At 32.8% G+C, this 24,123-nt stretch overlaps 1 protein-coding gene across 9 annotated transcripts in view; it reads right to left on the reverse strand.

Annotated features, from left to right (window-relative positions):
- Positions 1–2,771: 2,771 nt before the first annotated feature.
- LOC106670367 (ankyrin repeat and KH domain-containing protein 1-like) overlaps positions 2,772–24,123 on the reverse strand; it is a 31,688-nt gene continuing 10,336 nt past the window's right edge. Inside the window, exons 15-38 of one of the 9 annotated variants that reach the window (XM_024224829.1) lie at positions 22,949–23,130; positions 22,288–22,569; positions 21,957–22,116; positions 21,663–21,895; positions 21,359–21,587; positions 20,561–20,779; positions 18,771–18,941; positions 18,539–18,702; positions 18,274–18,475; positions 18,010–18,164; positions 17,775–17,950; positions 17,583–17,715; positions 17,378–17,503; positions 16,721–17,030; positions 13,243–13,735; positions 12,740–13,139; positions 10,200–10,293; positions 10,036–10,137; positions 9,551–9,876; positions 9,129–9,479; positions 8,083–8,913; positions 6,886–7,083; positions 6,363–6,435; positions 2,772–3,779 (exon numbers count right to left, since the gene is read on the reverse strand). In XM_024224829.1, coding sequence (XP_024080597.1) covers positions 6,382–6,435; positions 6,886–7,083; positions 8,083–8,913; positions 9,129–9,479; positions 9,551–9,876; positions 10,036–10,137; positions 10,200–10,293; positions 12,740–13,139; positions 13,243–13,735; positions 16,721–17,030; positions 17,378–17,503; positions 17,583–17,715; positions 17,775–17,950; positions 18,010–18,164; positions 18,274–18,475; positions 18,539–18,702; positions 18,771–18,941; positions 20,561–20,779; positions 21,359–21,587; positions 21,663–21,895; positions 21,957–22,116; positions 22,288–22,569; positions 22,949–23,130 — 5,591 coding nt within the window. In that variant the 3' untranslated portion in view covers positions 2,772–3,779; positions 6,363–6,381. Of the gene's footprint in view, positions 3,780–6,361; positions 6,436–6,885; positions 7,084–8,082; positions 8,914–9,128; positions 9,480–9,550; positions 9,877–10,035; positions 10,138–10,199; positions 10,294–12,739; positions 13,140–13,242; positions 13,736–16,720; positions 17,031–17,377; positions 17,504–17,582; positions 17,716–17,774; positions 17,951–18,009; positions 18,165–18,273; positions 18,476–18,538; positions 18,703–18,770; positions 18,942–20,560; positions 20,780–21,358; positions 21,588–21,662; positions 21,896–21,956; positions 22,117–22,287; positions 22,570–22,948; positions 23,131–24,123 lie in introns of those variants that run through there. The other 8 variants (XM_024224922.1, XM_024224906.1, XM_024224879.1 and 5 more) reach the window with 8 other exon arrangements.

Consider the following 24,123-nt stretch of genomic DNA (forward strand, 5'->3'; position numbering starts at 1 on the left):
ATCGACCGGATGAAATCGGAGTCTACGACACACGATGATGTCACGCCTATGATGAGGTGAAGACTGCTTGGATGGCTTCAAAAATTATTTTTATTAAAATCCCAGTTATTAAAACAACGGATAATTAATTTAATTTCATTAAAAACAATCCTGTCAAATATAAAAGATATACTTGTTTCTTCTTACTTGAAGCTGTTGATTAACTGCTTATTATCCTTCTGAAGAAGGAAGAAAACCAGTTAAATAGCAAGCACCAGCAACCAGTTAACAGTTATAATATTTAGCATTTGGGGTAGGGACAAATGTGGCAGCCACAAGGCTTTCTGCACCTTGACCTGAGTAGACCTATTATGCTCTTCTATTTTTTATCTCGCTGGCATGCTTTGTAGCCTTCGTTGTTAGCCAACCTCCATCGCCTTGCCAGCAACTCCATAGAGTAGGATCTTGCTTGCTGCTTTTATTTTTCTAGTTGTAAGAATCTACATCTATATAGTCCCTCACAAAAAGATAGAATGTGTTCTGCTCCTCTTCTTCCTGACAGTATCTGCACAGTTCTTCATCTTTTCCTATCCAGTGCATGTGCCTTCTTAGTTGGCAGTGCCCTAACCAGAAACTTGATTTTGTTTGGGTTACATTTTGGTAATTTCTTTGTAACTTTTGTGGATAGCATTCTATGAATCTCTTCGCATGCTTTAGACTTGGGGTTATGCTCCACTTATAAGGGATCCATTTTTGGATGTGTCCTTTTCTGTGGCAAGGTGCGAGGCCAAAGTAGTGTTCATATTGGCTCCTGTTTTGTCCAACATGTTCACTTTCTCATAGCCTCTATGTCCTGGATGTCTAGGAACCATGGATCAGGTCACTGGTGTCACTGACTTCTGCCAAGGATTCCATGAAATTGTTGCCTCTCACTGCCGCATCGGAGGGTTTTGTAATTCTATTTAATTTGATGTTCTTAATAGTTTATGTTCTACTTTTTTATTACTTTTTTTTACGATTTCATTTTCACAGTGGGTCTGTCAGAATAACAGTCCTTTGGTATGGGCATCTATTCTCCTTATTTATGCCTTTCTGGTTGCATTGTACTTTTGGCAGGGGATGTACTTCGTGGCAGCGGTCTGCTTTTACATGGACTTTATGTAGCATCATACGAAGGATCAATTTTTGTTTGTTATATAACTTGCAAATTCCTAACTAGTTAATAAATAAATGTATTCATAAATAATTAGTTAAATAAATAAATATACATGCAAAAATTAGTACCAATTTTCAAAAATAAGAATAAATAAATATTTTACAATAAAAACATCAAATATTAACCAGAATTAACGACGGCATCAAAATCATAACAGCGGAAAATGGCCGTAAATAATGGAACTCTGTCTTACCTGTCCAACCACCGAGATCGGGCTCTGGGTGCTGTCAATAGCTAGGTCAATTCAGCATCCAACGTATGCAATTCCAAACCCATTCATACTCACATTCATTGTTAAATACATTCACTACTATTTACACATTCACTTAGGATGGTGGAGTATTCGATATTCCTCCATCACCCTTTAGATAGCATATTAATGCTCTAGTAGTAAAGAGAAAAATAAATAAATAAAACTTATATTTAAAGGTTTAAGTTGGTAAACAAGCTGTTGTACGAAGTGGTCATACTCCCAGTACATATCTATTCAAGTGCAGCTTGGCATGTGGCAATCGCAATCAATTACAAAAAGTCCAAAATAAATTCCTGTCCATGTACAGGGTCGCCACAAAATGCAAAAATTGTTGATCTAATCAAGTATAATAATATTTTGGAAATTACAAAATCTGTGGCTTTATCTACAGTAAGTTTCACAGGCATGTGTGAAAGTAGCTGAAGTGACATGGTAGTTGGTGCACACTGTGAGAACGGCAAATTCACAAAACAAATTGTAATGGCAAATAACTTCAGAGGAAAGAAAAAATCTTTCGTGTCAATTTTGGGTTCTTCCTTTACGTTTTTTTTTCTCCATTAGCTGAATCAGTTTTGGTTTGTTAATTGGTGATTTTTAATTTTAATTATACTTTTTGAATATAACTTTTTAAACTGAAATCATTAATTTATACAGATATACATAGCATATAGCAAAAAAAACCCAAAACATTCAAATATAAACAAATACAATATATTTTTTCATATTTTAATATGGAAAGTAATAAATTAACGAAAATATCTGATATATTCGGCTTTCTTTTGTTTACAAAAATATATTTTACACAATTCCATCAAATTCCTAACTCTCGAAAGATTCTACTCTGATTAATTTATAATCTTTGCATTTTAACAGTTGGTTTGTGAAAAAATAAACTGAACTTGTTAATCATGTCTAGTTGACAAAAATCAGTATTATTCTCAACAATTGTTTAAGCAATTGCTTTGCTGTTAGTTTAATGCAAAATTAATTTTTATCACAAAATTACTATGCATGGTCAGTCACTTATCAAGTGCTTAAGAATTGTGGTTAACTATTTTGTTGTTCTTTTCACAATTGTAGATAAATGCGTACACAGTAAATATATTTCAAAGGAAAAATAATAATAATAATAATAGCTGGAAAACTTTTAAGATATCCCATGAACTTTGTTTCAACGCACTCTGTTTTCTACTTAAAATTAATAAATGAATTTATTATTTTTGGGCTTGAGTAAAAAATAAACATGTAAAACTCATTGAAAATAAAAACAAAATTTTGATCGTTGAAAGGAAGGATGAGAATATTGAGGTAGAACACAACATATCATGGTGCATAAAGATATATTTTAAGTCTTCATGTACAAGCAATATAGATACATAATTGTCCAAAGCATATTGACAGTTGATAAACTTTATTCTTTATACTGGCAACATCTTTGGAACATTATTTTTCTTTTTATTTCCTAACCTGACTAATTCTGGGACAATTCAAAGTCCCTCCATTACCCCTAAAATCGCAGCCGCACTACTTTTTTTTGTGGTATAATAGTATAGTTTAATCAAATTCATGATTTTCATGACAAGCTAGACGTATTAGCAATTCACATATGTATTTGAAAAATGACAATTTTTCATCTTTATACATGTTAATAATATTTATTTACGTGTATATATAAATATTATAACACATATAATATCATTATTATTAATAGAAAACATAAGACCATATGATCCCTCCATGAAAAACCATACCTTTAAAATAAAATAAAAAATAGAAAAAGAAGCATTTACACTTATCTACCAGAACATTGGGAAATGTAATCAAGTTTCAATAACTTCTTATCATGTATTCTTTTTGTGTGAATATATAAATAGTCATAATAATTGTCACCATTTCTTATTAGAAGATAATTTTATATACAATAATTCGATATATTGATAAAGCAACTGTACAATTTTTTTTCTTTACTTTTATTTATAAGTATGAATGAGATTACTTTCTTTTTTTTATATAAAACAAAATGACAACTTTTTTTCTGCTTAAATATAAAGCTAATCAAACAAAACATTATCTGGTAAAAATAAACATTAACAAATAAAAGTAAATGATGCAACAAAATGATTAGCTTTTTGGACTACTTGTAGTCTTCAGTGATCGTCTCATATCGGTGATGTCTTCTTTTGTATCGGAGGAAGGTTGACGTAGGCTCTCTCACATGATGGAATATGTACAGACAGAATTTGTCATAAAAACAAATTTTGCCAATTGACAGGAATGCATTTTACTTTAATGGCTCCATTTGGTGTTCCATCCCTGAGATGCAGAATAATACTACATAAGACAATAATAACAAAGCATCAGTACCAAGGCAAAAAAAATGTTCATCATAAAGTAAACAAATATAAACAAAAAAATATTAAATTATTAGAGACAGTGGAGGAAGATGGATCATTTTGTACTGAAAATTTTTATTATTTTAATATTTTAGCATTTTTATTTTTCCTTATGGTCAAATCATTTGATTTTACTGTTTTGATTGTTTGTTAACATTAATTTATTAAGTAGGATCAAACCAAATTATTTAAGTTATTACTGATGATAATTCTGAACCTGAAAAAATAGCAATTTGTTAATTATCCCCTTTCATCATTAATGATTAACCATTTTTAAAACAAATTGCTTAAGTGCAAATCAAATTCAGAGCGACAAAACAAAATAAAATTATTGATATACTAATCAAACTTTAAATCTGAACGTTTTTGCCATACTGATTTTTTAAAATTAATTTTAGATGTAAAATTTCATTACGGCAAAATAATTCTCATATAAAAAAAATCAATTGAAAGTTTATACATATATTTTTACATTATCATGATTTATGGGCCTTTTGCACTTTTAATTAATCTCAGAACTGCTGCTTTTTTCGATAAAGAACATAGTGCTACAAATTGACACCTGGCTTGACAGAGTAACAAAAACCTTTTGTAAAGAACATGGAATTGTAAAAGTTACAAATTTATCAAAAAAATTATTTAACAAATTAATAAACTGCTTTAATCAAAATTTAAGTGATTTTTTATCAATATTATTTGCTTTTGCATGGGTAACAAATCCTGGCTAAAACAAAAAAAATATAAAAAAATAAAATCCACAATAATTTTTTTCCTTTCAATTTAAAATAAAGCAGTATACCAATATTTTATTACTTCTGCTACTTAGCTATAATTATTTATAAATTTAAAATCATTTGTAATCTTTCATACTCACCTTGATTGACAAAGTTGACCTCAAATGTATATAATTTTATTACAAGGTAAAGAAGTATAAGAAATAAATAAGTTATTTCCTTTATACTTCTTTTCCTATTGTTTTTTTTTTAATTTTTAATTTTTAGATATTTCATAAAATTCTTAAAAAAGAAAAAAATCACAGAAATCAATTTATAATATTTTGATTTAATTATCTCAGGTTCACTATTATGGAGTTTTTTTCAGCCAAAGATGTAGAAATAAGAATGAAGAGACTTACATTTCATAAAGTATATATTTATATATTATAAGCATACTTATTAAAAAAAATATATATCTCATTATCATTTTTTACAACTTTAGCAAGAGAAACTCCATATAAATAGTATGCCCCAAGATGATTGATATTTCAAGATCAGCACTAAAACATAACTGAAGTAACTTTTCTCAATAAGTAATTAAAAATAAAACAAAACAAATGAAGGCACAACAACACTACTGTATTGCTGTGTTGTTCATTAATTGAAGAACAATTTTTTGAACAATCCATACATATGATCGTATACTTACTTTTTCTTTAAATCAAACTAAATAATCACTAAATGACTTATGCCCTACAGACTTGACCACATATTTAATTAACATTCTAAAGTGTTGAATCAAAATTTATAACAATAGTTTTGATGAATTTTTCCCCCACAAAGAAACTTTAATTTGATTACAGCAATGTTTATTTTCTAATTTCATCTTCTGGTATGTAAATGGAACTTACTGAAGGCGATTAAATGACAAACCTTATTCTCATTGAAAAGTGTTGAATATTACTTTAAAAAGAAGTTTTATTAATTTTTTCAGGCCATTTTTATTTTGAAATGCCTTATTATGCATTCTGTTTATGCATAGAAATTTTATTAGTTTACTCGTCAAATTAGCCATTATTTAAAGGAAATTGACAAGAGGATCCATATCAATCTGAACCTTATCACAACACATCATAAACTATAGTTCAATGAAGGCATTTCTTATAAATATAATTTATGTGCCCTTAAATCATCATGTACTAAGTTGTTTATATTAATATATAATTTTTTTTATAGAGGTATATTTTTAAATATCATTAAATATGAGAAGGAAAGGTAAGTTTCAATTAAATTTTTTCTTTTTAGCCTTTTCACATGCATTGATACTTCATAATAACATATTAATAAGAAATATAGATTTTAAGGTTGCAAACAAAAATTAACTGAAGTAGTAGCTTAAGTTAACAGAGTATTACCAAAAAATAAAAAAATAAATAAATAATAATAATAAAATAAAATAAATAAATAATTTATTTGAAATCTACTTTTTTTAAAATAGAATAGTAGTTATATAATATAAACAGTCGAAACAATATAGAATTTCCCTGACTTCATTTATTCCCTTTCACACACAAGTGAATGGAAACAATAAATATTGCAAATAAGGAATAATAAAAAAAGAAGAAGAAAAACCAAACAAAAACAGATGAAAAGTTGATATATATATTCTGCAGGTGTGATCTGTATTGAAGTGACCTGCTTTGTAGATTAACGCCCTGCTAAGCAAGATAAAATTAAAATTTTTGGAGTTACTAGTTCCATTGCTTAAAAAAAAAAAAAAATTCCAAAGAAATTTGTTCACTCACAACATGAAAATTCCACATTTTATTTATACATATAAGAATAATGTACAAAAGGCCCGAGGGTAGTAGACCCAATCTGAAAAAAGATTAAAAGTTAAATAATCATTTTTCTAGTTTGTTTTTCTATTGTATTCTATAAATATTTAATAATGTAGACTTTAACTTAAGCGATATGTTCATAAAATGGTTAATGTAATAAAGTTTTGAAAAAGGATGGATTTTTACTAACATTATAAGGAGTATTTGAACAAAATTTTTTTTAGTGGTTTGAAATTTATTTTCATAAATATATAAAATTTTTTGACATAATTATGATGGGGATATATCCTAAAATAGCTTGAGTTATAACAAGTAAATATATTACTGAGTATGATTTATATAAATAATCATGTATATGCACCATGCACCAAAAATAATATAGCATGCAATAATACATTCATTTCGAACATTCTAACTGTTAAGAACAATCGTAAAATAAAGGTTGAAGCTTTCTGTATTGTTTATTTTGAGCATGTTTACTTCTTACATGTGTTTTGTCCTGAGGAAGTTCTTGCATTGGGAGCCTTGCTTGTTCCCAATCAGAAGCTGAACTCAATTCTTGACCGACTGCAGCTGCAGCTGCTGCCACAGCAGGTACATTGTAATGTGGGTTGATGACGGGAAGAGAATGCATCATTGAGATGCCAGCTCCAGCATTAAATTGACCAGTGCCATCAAGACCAGCCTGAAAACAATTGATTAAAATGTTAAGAAAATAGAAAACAAAATTTCAAATAGAGTCACATTGTAATAATTTCTCAGTAAATAAGTTAGTAATGAAAAAAGCTTTGTTTGTAATTTTTGTTTAATACACCGGAAGTGCTAAAAAAATTGAAAATTCGTTTATTTTTTATAATTATAAAGAAAAAAAAACTTTGTTTTATTATTTTTTGTGGGGATTAAACTATATCTTACCTTCATCATTAGGTGTATAAGATTTGCAATTCCAAGCACCAGAAGTGATCAAAAATAATTTTTTTAAATTTTGTCCAAAATTTTTAAATTTTTATTAAACGATATTTTGTGTTTGGTGTTATGGATTTGCAACTTTGAGCAACAGAAGTGATCGAATTAAAAATTGGAAGGCCCACACAGATTAGCCTGGTGTCTATCAATTTATAAATCCTATTATAATGGGAACCCAACAAGCCAGCAGAAACGACACAATATAGGCTTACTGTGTGGTTTTAACGAAACGATGTCACAGAAAACTTCCTTAAAAAAAATTGTGAAAAGTCAAGTTGTTTTACTTTCATATTCCTTTTTCTTGGCTTGTGTTCAAGATTTTGAATTGCTTATTAATTTTTTTAATTTAACAAGGACAAAAAACTAAAGCTTCTGTCGAGCACTTTTTTGAAAATGAAATTCAGGCCTTCGGAAAAATTTTTTGAATGAGAATAATTAGGGGCAAATTTTTACAAAATGTTCCACGTCATATAAAAAATAGTAAAATATAATATCCACAAAACGCCTATTTGCATTGAAACGTATCAAAATTTACAAAAGAAAATCACAAAGAATAACATGAGACAAATCTTGTTGTGATCGGATTACTAATTCATAGGATATAGAAGAATGAAAAATGGAAGGATTAAAAATCCGAGAATAGTCCCCCCCAACACACTATCTTCCTAACCCGAGTAATAACATCAAAAACTTCATTTTAACACTATTCAAAACTTGCCTGGTATTGGGTGTCAATTATGTGAGGTAAGTCTTCAGGCTGAATTGGTATCCTGGAGAATGGAGGTGGTGGTCCTGGATTAGGAGCATTTCTGTACATATGATGTCTGTCTAAGCCCTGGTTTGGTCCCATATTTGTGCCTTGCCAGGACAACTTAGGCTCCAACAGCCATGGTTGGTTCATTTCCATTTCTTGTTGGGTAGAGATGTTATAATTTTTCCATGCTCTCTCTGTTCCGATTGGTCTTGGTGGTATTTTTCTGTCATCTTGCTGTTGTTGCTGCTGTTGTGCTGTTTGAGGAGAGGAAGGTGAAACATTGGGAGAAACTCCGTTTTCCAATGTACCAAGAAGATCTCCTGCCTGGCTCATTGCTAAAGATGACAAGTGGGTTACGTCTGTTTGAGGGTAACCGTGTGCAAGAATTGGCCACCTCTGTCCATTTGGTCTCGCCCCTGGATATTTATTAATTGGAAACGATATCACATTGCTGTTTGGAATAATTGGCTGCTGTAAATATTGGGCTCCACTCGGATAGATTTGCGGTTTGAAGTTTGTCGCAAAATCTGGCGCCCTGGGATTAAGCCTAGAGATGGTAGCAGGCGATGGGTGATAAGCTGTATGTTCCAATTCAGTCGATTGGGGGGCAGTGGAAGCATAAACAGGAGGTGGAGGCGGTGGTCTAACTGTCTGCAAGGGCTCAGAAGGTGCAGGATAATAATTTTGTTGAGTTGACGTTCCAGAGGAAGTTGTAGGCGTTGAACCTTTGGCCACTGGGGAGCAAACTGAATTTCCCCTATAAATTGGGTATCCTGGTGCTTTTGAGGCATCGACCTAAAAAATTAAATACACAACCATTAGCGAAAATGAAATTTCAGAAATTTGTGTGTAATTTGATCAAGCAATACACTCAAACAATCAATATTAAGTTTTTTCCACAATGCAAGGAGATGAAGTACTAAGTTCTATGTATCTAATAAGGAGACAAGTGACAATTAAGAAGGAGAGTGGCAGACATAAATAATTTAAACATAAATTTGATTGCTAACCTGTGGTGGTGATGGGTCAAGATATTTGTTTGATATAGTAGTCATAACCATTGGGTTAGGCATTCCGTTTGCAGCTACACTTGCAAAGTTCATGCCCTTTTGCTCGTTCTCACGTCCACCCCACATCGACTGTTGTGTCACCTTAGTGAAGTTATCATTGAAAAGAGAATATTCAAGAGTTGTAGGATTTGAAGGTGTAGTTGGTGCTGTTGATGTTGGTGGAGGAGTAGGCGATGTTTCATTAGGAGATATTTGTGAAATTGAAGTAGCAGTAGATGGAACTGTTGGGCTAGAAGTAACGAGCTGTTTACTCGGCGTAGGAGGTGTAACTGCTGTAATAGGTGGGGATGGCTGAAAAAAAAAATATATATATAAAAATGTAATTTGATATTTTCTGTGGTTGGCTTATTTATCAGGTCTACCTGTCTCAGCTGAGGAGGAGAAGCAGGAACAATAAGTGTAGAAGGTGGTGTTGTGTTCAATGTTGTACTGCTTGATGATACAAGGACAGTAACAGGTACACTCAATTGAGAGGTGCCTGTGATGGTAGATGATGTCGTAGGAGGTTGTTGAGACTCAATAGTTGAAAGCTTTGCAGCAAACGTTTGGGAATTTCCTGAATTTGACCCATTCTTTCCGCTAGAGCCACTACTCCTGGCATATGTCATTATTGCACTTGTATATGACATAGTAGTTTTTGTTCCTGATGCAAGTGCATTGGCACTCGTCGTTTGCTGTCTTTTATTCACTGTAATTAATCATAGATTAAACTGTAGAAATGAAAAATCAAGATTTTATAAATTACTTTGCTAACAATTTTTTTCATATACATGTTAAACAATAACTACAATTTTTCTATTAGTTTTCAAATAAATTTTTGACCGATGCAACTTTAGTTCAACATTACCTGCTGTTGCATGGCGTGGTGCCAAAATTCTTGGTGAAGAAATTGATGGATTAACAGTTGAAACTTTAGAAATGTATGTTAGAGAATTTCCATTTAGATTACCTGAAATAAAATAATAAACGTTATTATGTGATAAAATTAACAAGTTAATTAGGATGTTTTACCAATGGTAGTAGTAGTTTTTGTAGCAGCGCTGCTACTGCTCATGGCCTGACTCGTCTGTGAGGACTTGTTTGTCAATTTTGATTTAGCAGTGCTCTAAAAACAAATGTAAAATTATTGTAAGCAGATAATACAGCTTGTTATTTACTATAAATGGATACATTTTATCACACACTTGGGTGGCTTATTTGCAGTTACGCATGTAACAAATACGTGTTACAATATCTTAAATTTGCAAAAGTGACAGAGGATGATAATTAGTCTATACAATTGTTTATCTGTGGTTAAATAAGAGATGAAAAATCAGGGGCTGTGACAGGGTACAAGGCTGTATGTTTAACATGAAACGTTAATGTTACTGAGTCACTTTTAGCGCATTGTAATGAAATGAAAATGGGACAATGAATGTGTACCAAATTTTACTTTAACATAAAGCAAACACTGAGTGGTTCAACATATTTATTTTGACGATGATTAATACTACTTTTGTTTTGTTGCCAAAATATGGAGGAGCAGATAGGACATAGCTTGATATCTTCAGTCGACACTTTGTAATGTATATTTATGGCACTGAGAATAAAAAGCGTACAAATCTCTGACTTTCACATCGACCAGGCATTCGTTGCCTGTTTTTTACACAAGATTCAATTGTGCCTCAGTGATGGCATCAATAATGATGCATAGCGATATTGTTTGCTTTTATTTAGAGGCCGTCGAGCAGCATAGTTTTTGCACAGCACAATCCTTTAGAAAGCAGAGACGATCAAAAGCCGATCACAAACGCTGCCAGATAGACAAAAGAGATTGGTTTCAAATATAGTTTTGGAACGTTTGTCAATTGTAAGCTGATGGTCCTGCTTCGTTTCAATTGGTCGGATGATATCCACCAGCTGAGAGACATATTCGACAGATATATGGGTGTTATGTTAATTTACACATTATATCCATTGGTTTAAGGACAGCAGCAGTAGAGGGGCCCGCACAGTTGGCGACTTCGTTCACTGAATGGATCAAGTCAGCTTTGTAATGCTTCGTAAGGTTCTTGCTCGCTCAGACATGTTTACCTGTGTGTCTAAGTCTCTCTTTTTTAAAAAAATGCATAATTTATATTTTTGTCCGGCTTTTGCACTGGTTGAGGCTGCCTTATTAAATGTGTATGCGTAATACGAATTAAAGGGTGTATACACCCATGTAAATGGCATTACAATTATGCCCCTGAAACTAATATTTAGGGACTTATTAATTCAAGACAATATAGACCATTTTGTTATGGGAAAACTTCCTGTTCTGGTACCCATATGCTTTAGGGTGATTTTAAAAAAGTTTCTCATCGAAAATGGAACCTTTGTCAGTCTATTCTACTGTGATATTATCTTTATTTATAAAGTTGTTTTTATTTAAAATATGCCGACCCAGATTCTAGACAAAGGATATGCATGTGTGATTGGGTTTGTATATAGGAGTATGTATGTATTTATTGTATGAGTAAGTGTGAGAATGACTGGTTTTAGGGAATGTAAGGGCGCCAAAATGACCAAAGAAGTTGATGGCGCCCGACTAGAGCCTAACCTCGGAGTCACTCTGGCACCAAGGTGGGTGACTCCCCCTGATCTATCAGGGAGAGGCCAGAGGCCTCCTAGGAGGTCTCGTAATTCTATTTCTATTTAAAATGTTATTTTTAAGACTAATCACTGTTGGTTAATGTCAGAAAACATTTCCTTGGGTGTGGCTTTTTTTAAACTAAAAAAGTAAATACATCATCTTACAATTGTATTAATTTCCAATTTATTAATATTCATATAATTTTAAAAGATATGACATTTGCCAAGTGGAAGAAGTCCAAATACAGTAAACCCTCCATTATCTGGGGTTCGATTATCTGGTCCCCCAGGTCTCCTGTATACTATGTATACAGGTATATATTTTGCTCTGCAAAGTCACCTCTGATTCAAATATCACCATGTTTTGTCTTCTGCCTATGAAATTCCCACCGGTCTGTTTACATTGAACACATTCGTTCGGACGTCATCCTGGAACAACGCACTAACCCTTCTGATGATGTTCCAGAACAAAGTACCTCTTCTAGAATCCTCTGTGTCACAGCCTTTTAGTTTTACTATCGCTTTGTCGCTATGTTACTGTGGAGACCATTTTTTAGTTTGACCTTTTGGACATTTTTTAACGATTTTTTTAAGAAAAAAGATTTAATCCATTTTTTTATGTTAGATCTGTATTAAAAGTAATATATGTACATGTCTTCTTAATTCACCTTTTAGGCTGAATTTTTCTAGGTACGTTAAAAAAATAAATTCTGAAAATAAATTTTCTGTGGAATACTTCCCTATCATTACCCCAGATAATGGAGTTTTTACTGTAAATAAAAATAAGTAATGTATTTATTTATTTTTTTTTTTAATTAAAAAAAGTTAATGTTTTCTGACATTAACCAACAAATCTTTATTTATGTACAAATGTGAGATCTGTGTAATGAAAAATGTTAATTAAAAGTAATGTGAATGATAAATGTGACAAAATAGCTTACCATTGACTTCTCCCAGACAGCAACAGCTGATTTTGATTTGGGAATCATCTGAAGAATGTCGACATCAGGATCATTGATGAGAGTTGCAATGAGGAAATGTGCTTCTTTGGTCGCCTCGGCTGAACCTTTAAGCGTTATTATTCTTTCACCTTGACCTTTACTTTGTTTTTCAACTTCGATGTTAGCACCAGTAACAGCTCTTATAGCATTAATATTACTGCCTCCTCTGCCTATTACTCTACTTATTGCATTTAAAGGAACTGAGACTTTTTTGGATCTGTACGGCGAATTGAGATACTTTCGAACTACTTCCTTCCAGCCTTCTTCTCTTTTCCCCCCAGCAAGCTTCGGACTGGTGGAACTTGCTGTTTTAGGTGGACTGAATTCATCACAGTATGGCCTGAAATAAATGTTGCTTAGATTACCACACTGAATGCACAATAAATAAATTTAAAAAATAATATATTTGTTAAATAAACCAGTAAGGTAAAATTTATACTTACATAGCATACTTTTTGGTTTTAGCTGAGGAATAAACATCATTGCCAGTTGCTTCAAAATCTTCTCTATCTGCAGGATGCCGAGAAGGTTCGAAGTTGAGGGACGGTTGCTGCTGCTGTTGAGCTTGCAGGACTTTGTTTGATTTGGTTTGTTGTTGCCTGGTACCTTTAGTTTCAGGTTTTTCATTTTGTTTACCCTGTTGCTTTATACAAGTAGTTTGTGATATTGTTACACTTGTAGTTCGCCTCTCCTCCAGTTTGCTCGTTGATGGAGCGATGGGAGAATTAACATTTTGGCCTTGCTGATTACACTTTTTCTTCTTCTTCTCTTTCCTCCGGTTAATTCCAGTTTTAACTTCACTACTGCTACAGCTTCCCTGACTGTTCGCATCAATTCCACTATCTCCTTCTTCACCCTCAACATTGCCATTTGGCCCGATTCTCGCTGGGGAATCGCTTATTGCAGCCACTTCGCCAGGTGTTTTGTCTTTTATTTCTATAACAATTTAAGTTTATTAATCTTTTCTTCTTAAAATAAAGTAATTCCTGTCATATAAAATGGCTTAAACGCCTAACTGCCTGTTGGGTATTGTGAACAAAGGACCAAACCACTGAACAAAACATTTTTCAAACATTATCAATTAAAAAGCCCATGGGGATTTGTCTTAGAACTGCTAAAGTGACAAATATGATTCGGACACTCAGCCACTGAGGTCTTCAAAAATCTCTAATAATCTCCATTTTTTATGTATGGGATTCCAGGTGCCCTATCACATCTTCATAGATTTTATAAATCCTTATGATCGTCATATGCCCAAGACTGTATATTTCTTGATTTCTTCATAATAAAAAACCTGCAGGGGTACTCGACCCCTTACAGTCTTTCGCTCCTAAACTCTGATCACAACCCTGACCTTCTAAAGCTATCCTTTCAATACAAAACCATTCTTAAGAAAGCCAGATTCTGCTAAGACAAAGCCAACTAGAAATAATTTTGCAACATACTCAATAAAAAATCAATCTCCCTCCAACACCGTCAACCACAGAATCAAATTGAATCAAATCTGAACTATCAAATTTCACGCACCTACAGCCAAACAAAGTATACCACAAAGAGTGCCGACACACCCAATAGGAGAGCTTCCATTAGGAATTTAAAAAAATCATTACTATAAAAAAAGAGTACGCTGTCTGTATCAAAGGCACAGGACAAATCAACTGAAAAGGCTACTGTACAAAATGCAAAACATAGTTCAGAAGCTTGCTGACGGGTGGAAAAACTCGACAATTGCTCAAGGGAGGTGAACTTTATTATCGGGGAGTTCAACAAGAAAAAACATACTGGCATGGTTCTCAATATGGAAAAGGCTTTCGACACTGTCTGGAAGCTCAAATGATTAAAAGCAATCCTGCACTAAATAATTTGTATATACACATGTGTTGCATTTATTTATCTACTTAATTATTTATTTATTCTTAGAGTATAGATACATGTACATTTGTATACTTGGTTATCTGTCAAATTGATGACTCAGACTTGCAGATATTTTAAATTGTTCGCATAATTTAAAATTATTAACCATGAGTCAAAAGTGACAGTGGGTTTTAAATCAATTTTTCCCGGCTAATGTAGAAGCAGGCAAAACAAGAGACAAAATGATTACATTGTTAAGATTGCAAAAGGTTATAAAGGCCAGTGTTTTTCACACTTTTAACAGGAAAAAAAGTCACATTGCAATCTATATGTAAAAATTATAAATAAACAATTACTTATCTATCAAGACTGTATGAGGACCTGAAAGAAATGAATATAATATCTGAAGTCATTGGGTTGGTGAAAATGACAATGAAATGTGCAGTCAGGATCCAGGAAGATGCATCCCTTTCAGGGATATATATATATGTAAATAAAAGATTGAGGCAAGATTACTCTAGCCCTACAAAAGGGGGGGGGAGGGATCTAGACCTCAGGAACTATACACGTCAAATCCATTTAGCTTATGTCCTATACAGATGATGTAAACTTCATAGCATGTTTTCAGAATCAACGACTTTTATCTAAATTCCTTTAATAACATCTGGGAGATCAGCAGGAGATCAAAGCTGTTAATAGGAACTATTTTGGCCTTTCAAAATATATGAAAAGCATTGTGATCTCCAGGAACACAAATAGGCTCTAAACCCCTCATCTGTCTATTAGTATGCCATATGTACGCTTCTCAAATTTGGACCATCACCAAGACCATCAAAACATCTCTAAATCTTTGAAAGGAAAATTCTTTAAAGAATTTTCAGAGCCATATAAGAAGGGATGAATGATAAAGAAGTACAAATAAGGTGTACGATATATACATCAAGTCTCAAGTCGGTCTAAATACAACACAAAGTTATCAAGATTAAGCCAGGCTGGTCATGTTGTGAGGATGAAGTAGTGGGAAGCACCAGCAAAGATGGACAAATGGGCACAAGCAGAAAAGTTAGAAGGCCTAAAGGCTAATACACACCATAAACAAAATCGCACAACTCGTGTCTATAGACAAAGTTCAGCGATTGTCTATAGACAAATTAGGAACAAATCGCTTGTTCTGCAACTACCCATAGTCAAAAATCGCAAGTCTATGGTTTCCCAGCACAGATGGAAAACTGGAGACATGTTGCACAGCATCAACAACAGAGAGTGTAATGTTTGTTCTGAATCTTTTTTCTTCCTTGCATATTTTATTTCCATTCATTAATTCATAAGTAGCAAATTTTCCAAAGTGTGGTGGTTAGCTAGGTGAAATTTCTAAAACCTGAACTATCTTCTAATTTTATTTTTCCAAAAGAGTCAATCCAAATGTAGGACTGTCCGCTAAACCTTGTCCACCAACATTTACAATTAATTTTCTTTTCTTGACCAAAAATTAAAGTTGTACAAGCAGCAAAGCTACAGGCCACTATCTTGCTTGACATGTTATCATGGAAACTAGTTTAATTGAGCTATGCAGGTGTGGACGCTTGACAAAGGTTCTAGATCATTTTGGATTTGTTCCACAACAGTCTACAGACAAAATCAACTAACTGTCTGTAGATAGTCGTGCAATTTTGTCTACGAGTATGTGTACTAGCCTTAACCTAAGTGCCTTGATGGCATACGCAATGATGTGAATATTACTTTTGGAGCTTGCAACTAGAAGGCATCTACAAATATTTAGGACATAAGGAATTTCTGACATAAAATTATTAGGGGAGCCAGGACCAAAAAAGGGTTGTAGTGCTCTTAAAATTGATTACAGACATGAGAACTTGTTTTTAGGATTTTAAGTAATATGTTATGTTTTTACTTTTTCACAAAAATTAAAAAATAAAGTAAGTAAAATATTTTATACGATTTTTCTGCACTGCATAATTAAAGGTTTTAATTTACTTTCTACTATGACAAGATGATGACATACTTAAAAAATCAGTATAATGAATAAAATAAATTGAATTATAAATTTACCTTTGATAGTCCTCTTTACTTCTTCTTCTTCCTGGTAATCTTCTTCTTCCTCTTCTTCGTCTTCAACAGTGTATCTCTCATTTTTCTGATTTTCTGCTTGTAGCTTTCTTTTTTCTTCTTTCTTCTCCAGTTTCTTTTTTTTCTTTCTTTCTCTCTTTTTAGCGGCTGCGGCCTTTTTACTCTCTTCTCTCGTTTTCTCAAGATAAAGTTCTTCAAGAAGAATAGTCGCATTCTTGTTTGCCTTCGCTGCTTGTTGATCTTTTGCCGCTCTGATTATCTTTGTGCATTCCTGACATTTTTCAAGAAGTTCCTAAACAGAAATATTATTTGTAATCAATAAAATAAAATCTAGTAGACATTTTTTATGTCGGGTGAGTAGAACAATTAATTGGATGAAAAATAAACTGTAAGCAGAACCACTCAGCCGATTATATAAAATCTAGTTTTTCCATATTTTTATGGCCTTATATTTTCCATATTTGCCAGAGAATGGTACTTATGCTTGTTATTTTACATAGGGGAAGAAAAATGTGATAGAGCATTCCAGGCTCAAAATGGTGGGAATAGAACCCATGACTACTGGGATCTACAAACCAAGAGGCTAAGCTAATTTGGCTATGTAATCCCCCATACTAGTGATAACTAAAAAAATAGTACCTTATCATTTACAGTAGAGATATATCGAGTCATTTCTTGATCACTAGGAAATTGCATGACATGGTTTACCATCCACTTAACGACTTTAACATGGCCTTTCCTGAATGCAGCCATTAAGCAGGACACCTAAAATGAAATAAGTTTGTAAAAAGTTTTCAACATAAAACCTTTTTTAAAACAATACATTGCTATTATTATTACATACTTTTCTATTATCCTGGGAGTCTATATCGGCCCCTGCATTATACAGAAGTTCAACAACTGCAAGGTGGCCACCATTTGCAGCAAGCCATAAAGGAGAGTTACCCTTCTTGTTTTTTACTTCCACTTGTGCCGATCTGAAAGGAGATGTTTATAAAAGCACTTAAAATCTGTTTTACATTGATTGAATACAAACCTGTTAAGCAATAGTTCGACAAAGCGGCAATGGCCTTTATCAGCAGCGATTGTGAGTGCTGTATCCCTAGATGATGGAACAGGAGGGGCATTGACGTCAGCTCCCTTATCAAGGAGGACTCTTCCAACTTCTACATAACCGCCACTAGCAGCTTCCATCAACGGAGTCAAACCGGTCTACAGATCAAAAATTAATCAACAATAAATTCTCAATTTAAAAATACAAGTCCCATTACCTTTGCTCTGTGCTCAACATTGGCTCTGCGATCAAGGAGCAGACTTACAACCTCATGCCGACCTTGAAAACAGGCAAGGGTAAGTGCGGTATTTCGATTTGTCTCAATTTGAGCATTGATATCGGATCCCATATCCAGTAGAAGTTTTACAGCAGCTGAAAAGTAAAGAGATAATGTTACTTATTATAATAATGTTATTAATATTACAATAACTTATTACAATAATTATTAACATCTTCTTGATATATTTAATTGAAAATCTACCTGTGTGACCATTCATTGCTGCCAACATTAGAGGTGAGATTCCTAATTTACTTCCTGTTCTTGAATTGATTTCAGCTCCGTTTGTCAGTAACAGTTTGATTATGTTAACATAACCACCTGATGCTGCTAGACTTAGAGGAGTATAGTCTGATACATTTCGATGTTCTTTATTTGCTCCTTTTGAGAGAAGTAATTCAACAACCTAAGACGCATGCAGACAGCAATGTATTTATTCAAATTTTTTTTACAAATCACAATAATTTACTTCGTATCTTCCTCCTGAACAGGCCAGGGAGAGAGGAGTATCTTTTGTTCTCTCAGATTGAGCTTCCATATCGGCTGAATGGTTCATGAGTGTTTCAACAACTTTTTCATGTCCAGCAGTGGCAGCTAATATAAGGGGTGTGAACCCTTTCTTGTCTCTATGTTCTAGTGAGGAAGAAAATAAATGGTAAATAAACTGAATATACATTTAAATTGATATAAAAGATACACACCGATGTTGGCCCCTCTTGACAATAGAAGTTCGACAAGTTCTTCATGACCTCCAGCACAGGCAAGAGTTAAGGCAGTGTCATTGTTGCTGTCTGTTGCAGAATCTACGTCCATACAAAATGGAGGAGTGACAGTAGGATTGGTGGCAGGTGTTTCACATCCAGAATAACCTGCTGATTAAAAAAAAAAAATTAAGTTTACCTATGCAACAAAATATTTTTATCAAAGTAAGAACTAAATGTTTTCTGTACTACTTACTGTTTTAGATCTAGAGAAAAATAAAATTAACCTAACTTTAAACATTTGACAAATGATAGTTTTCTTATTGCCTCTAAAATAAACTTAAGTTCAGAAGATAATAAATTATATATGAAAATCAATATGAAACATGGGTGTACAAATTGAAAACTAATTTTCTAAAATATAAGATACAAAAATGTTCTAACTAACATTATTTTAGAAGTCGTAGATAATAAAAACATATAAATCTTTAATGAACTAAACACTTTGTATCACAAGTAAATTAGGCAAATAATGAAGTTTTAAACAAATAAATTATTGACAGTAGTACAACTGTAAACAAAATTAACATTGTGATCATGCATGTTTAGATGACAGTAATTACATCCTAAAACCACATATAACAAATAATGAAGTACATTTGGCCATTTGTAGTACTACAGTGAAACTTCCCTATAATGGATACAATTGGGGAATGGAATATGTCCACTTTTGTGAGTGAAAAAGTGTTTGGTTTATAAGGTGGACCACAATGGAAATAACAAGATATCAACACCTTTGAAAAATTAAGTATTTTAGTATTTCCTATGACCAGAGGGTTTTCAAATTCACAAAGCAAATGAGCAAAGTTAAAAGCTCCTTTGAAACTTTTCCTCCATGACAACACTTATTTTTAACTCCATAGTTTGATCTGGAAGTGCTTTAAATATAATGCTGTCTCTCTCATCACAATTAAAAATGTTTTCGGGTTCAAAATCAGAAAAATATTGTTTAAGTATTTCCATCAAATTTTGTACAACCTCATTGTCTACTAATCTTATATTATTATTTTGTAAATTTGTCAAGCCAACTTGAAGATATTTTAAAATCCATATGCCTTAAATGATTTGCAACATCCAAAGACTCGCCTTGAATAAGCAAACCAGCCAATGGTACGTAACAAGCATGGAAAATCATTCAAAATATCCTTGTTTTTGGCCAAACCAGACATTTTAGGAAAATATCTGTGGAAAATTTACAAGATCATAAAATTTATCTTATTTTTTGTTCAAAGGCCTGAGTCTTTCCGATGGAAAACTTCACGGCCAAGTCGTGCCACTTAGTTGTTCACTTACACTCACTTTAATTTTTTGCTCATTTAAGCGTCAAATGCAAGCAGAGAGGCACCGTCGGTATTTTTGCATCAAAATTCAAAGTGAAACTGAAGAAGACAAAAAAAGTACTTAAACATGTTTGCAATTTAATCAAAATCTAGGAATTCAAGACAAAGAAGAAAACTAAACTAACTAGAAAATTAAAAAGGGAACAAAACACATAGGGGAAACACCACTGTGTTTATCAGGAAAACATTTATTTTCAGGAGGCTGCTGTTCGCTTTTGTGAATGTTTTGGTGTCAGAATATAGTTGAAAAAGCTGTCTGCATCTTTTATGCGAGTGTCTGCTTTATAGAAAATTTAATATGAGGAAACTAATGGGAAAAGCGCTGGGGAAACAGCATTTGGAAGTTTCACTGTATTATCTTATGTTCAAACTCTAGAATAATTTACGTACTGTGGTTGTTGTCTGAATGGACTGGTGGGGCTTGAGTACTCTTCTGATGAAGGTATCGTGGCTTCTTTTTTGATGCTGCTACAGCTGTTACTGCAGCAGCTGCAGCAGCAGCCATGGTTTGGGAAGGCGCAGCTGAACTATGGGATTTCTTTCCGGGCTCTGAACTGGTCTGAGTACCAGTCTGGACTTGTTCCCTCGTGCCGTTTTCAGTCTTCGCCCCTTTGGAGGTTCCATGATAAAAGTTAATATTCATAAGAAAAATATTATGTCGCGAGATCCATAAGTGCAGATGGGCAGGAAATACAACAAGATTTCATGTACACAACTTGCAACACTTATACACAGAAATGGACACAAAATAAGAAGATTTTATCTGTGTAACTTTCAATTTCAGGAAATTTTGAATGATTTTTTTTTCTACTCGATTCATGTAAAGGAAATTATTGTTAAGCACAAAAGTAATCTATGCATGTATGTAATATATAGCATATACTATTTAAAAAATTTAAAACATTTATAATTGTTATTATAATTTTATTTTTGCTTAATCAGATTATAAAAATGGTAAATTATGAACGTACAGGACTAATAAATTATTGGGGTGGTGGGGGAATGAATACACAGAGATTGAAGAAAGAACCAACATATAGGAAAAATACTGAATTTGTTAACAAAATTTAAATTTAAAAATGTTATGTATATTTAGTTTCTGCAAAATATTGAGATGTTACTTATTTTATAAAACTATACTAAAAAATGAAAAGGAAATATTACTAACTACTACAATTATTGACTTACAAGGAGGTGGAGCCTTCAGGATGAGCTGAGGTTGGTATTGCTGTTGTTGACCAGCCACTGAAGTCGCTACAGAAGTAGGTAAGACTTGGTTAGCAGGAGCTGGTGCAGGAGTGCACACAGAGGAAGATGCATCTGTTCTTGTCCTCGTTGAAGACGATGGAGAAGTGTTTTTATCAGCAGTCAGTTGTGCTTGAAATTCCTGACAGGGTATTTGGAATGCACTAGTACTCTAAATAATAATTAAAATATATATAGGACTCAACTTTTCAAACTTCTATATAGCAGACTAAACTGTACGTTTTACCTGAGGAGCTGCAGTTCCAGTTGTAGAAGGTACTGCTGTATACAGATACTGAATAGGGGCTGACTGATCAGGATGATTATGAACTACCTGAAAATCACCATGATCTGTGGGTACAACTTGGAATGGAGGATGAGGGCTCGGTCCAATTAATTTGGATGCAGCTTCAACACCGGCCATAAATGCGTTTGCAGCAGAAGCGTTGAATCTCATTCTCTCAACCTCTTCAGGTGATACTATAAAAAAGTAAATTTAAAACACTGCAATCTCAGACCATAACAGCTTGGAATAACTTACAGCTTGAAATGTCTTCAACTGATTGAAGAACATCATCAGGAATAAATGATTGAATAAGCGCGGTCGCATCTGGATCAGGTTTTGAGAGATCCATCAATGCTTCATCAGCACGTGCCAACAATGGACACTGTCGCTTAATCATATCACAAGGCTCAGAAAGCTGAAAAAAATCATATTAACTGTCATATATTTCCACTTTTTTATTTTTTACTGATGAATTTACAATTGTTTTCATTTGCTTAAATTACTTTTCCATGATAGTGGGTTAATTAAAGTGATCTATCAGAATTAATTCTAATCAACTTAACATTTAAACAGTAAACCACCATACCAATTCCTGTTGGGTCCGAATCTGGGGATGATGCAGATGTAAAGGATAATTCATATCCATTTGCTGTTGAATCTGGGCTAGTATTTGATTTGTATAATATTGCGGTGATTTAGTAACTGCACTGCTTGTTCCTTCAACAGTTCCTGTTGTTGAAGGAATATGTTCCAGGTATGGCTGCTGTTGTAATGCCGCTTGGAATGCAACGACCGACTGTTTACGTACGTTTTTCCCCTCCTTCTTCCAAGTTGGTTTCACCTTTGGACGATCGCTAATGGCTGTCCCCTAATGTGGATTAACAATTAGTTTATTTAAATGTTTTAACAATATTTGACACTTTTTTATATAAACCAAACTAATATTGTTTTATTATAAGTTATTAACAATGTAAAATATATATTTCATTTTTTAAAGATATAAAATCATTTTTTAACCCAGAACCAAGTAAGTAACACAATAATGTTAAAATTAAATTTCAACTTTTAGGCTACACATAATTGCCCAAATCTGGTAATATTTAGTAAATAATTTTATTTGTATTTTTCACTCTTCTTTTTCCGATTGTTGACTTTTTATCTTGGGTTTTACTTCAGGAACTAGTTTAGTTCTTGAAAAGAAACACAAGAAAATTTTTGTTTATGTATAATTAACTGAAAATGTTTACCTGCACTACCTCACTGGGTGTAGTAATTGGCTGTTGAACTGATGTCGGAAGTTGGATCGGAGATTGAGATGTAACCGTGCTGTGAACCATCAATCCTTGATTGTGGTTCCCAGCATGAAACACACCAGTTGATGCACACATCATACCTTCGCAGAAAAGTTGAATCAGGTCACCTGCACCTCCTACCCAGCCAGAACCACAAGAACAACATATCTTCAGTTTCATACAGTGGAATAATTTAGAAAAGATAATTAGCAGTCCCAACAGTCTGTTATTTGACTACAAGCTCATTTGTTATTGTGGTTATAATTCTCTTGTTGGCTGGTTAGAAGGCTAAATGTTACAAGAAAAATTCACTTATGAAGTATATGAATTAAGCGCTTTCTATCACATTTTATTACGTTACATTCCAATGTAATGAGAAAAACCTCAATATTAAGCATCACATAAGTTTAATTTTAAGACTAAATTATCCTACTTATTTTAATCTGATTATAGTTGGCTGACAAACAAAAGACCATGCCCAAGTGTTAAAAAAAAATTGTAAATATTGGATTTGATGGAGAAAAGTAATAAAATACTATTATTATATATTAATCTGCATAGATATTTTATTTGTTAAATAAATATTAAACCAGCCCAATAATATTTCAATGAATGAATTAATTTCAAAAACTTAAATGATTAATGTATGATTTTTGAGACAGATTTAAAAGTAAATTTTATTCATTCCATATTTATTATAACATCAATCCATATATATTTATTGAGTAGTCATAATAGACTGTATTAATTATTTTAATTAATTGTATTTTTTATCTAAGGTCTTGGTTGAGATGAAAAAATCACACGTGGGATATTTGCTATAGCTCAAGTTGTTAGAGAAGTGATGTATTGAGCCTAACGTTGTGGGTTCGAAACCGGCTCGTCACACCAACTTTTTCACCTCGACTAAGACCTTTGACAAAACGTTAATTCAAATGTATTATAACATTTTTTTCTGAATTGGTTCAATCAATGTTTTGTTGCAAAGTAAACATTAAAAAGGCTATCTGATAATTACAAATAGTCATGTTTTCTTAGCATCAGATATATTTGTGGATATGTTTAACAATGGAATGAAACTTGAATACTTTAACATTAGTAAAATTAATTCACTTTTTCAATACCTCTAA

This window comes from Cimex lectularius, unplaced genomic scaffold, assembly GCF_000648675.2.
Source record: "Cimex lectularius strain Harlan isolate CLEC.00 unplaced genomic scaffold, Clec_2.1 scaffold69, whole genome shotgun sequence".
Classification (NCBI taxonomy): domain Eukaryota; kingdom Metazoa; phylum Arthropoda; class Insecta; order Hemiptera; family Cimicidae; genus Cimex; species Cimex lectularius.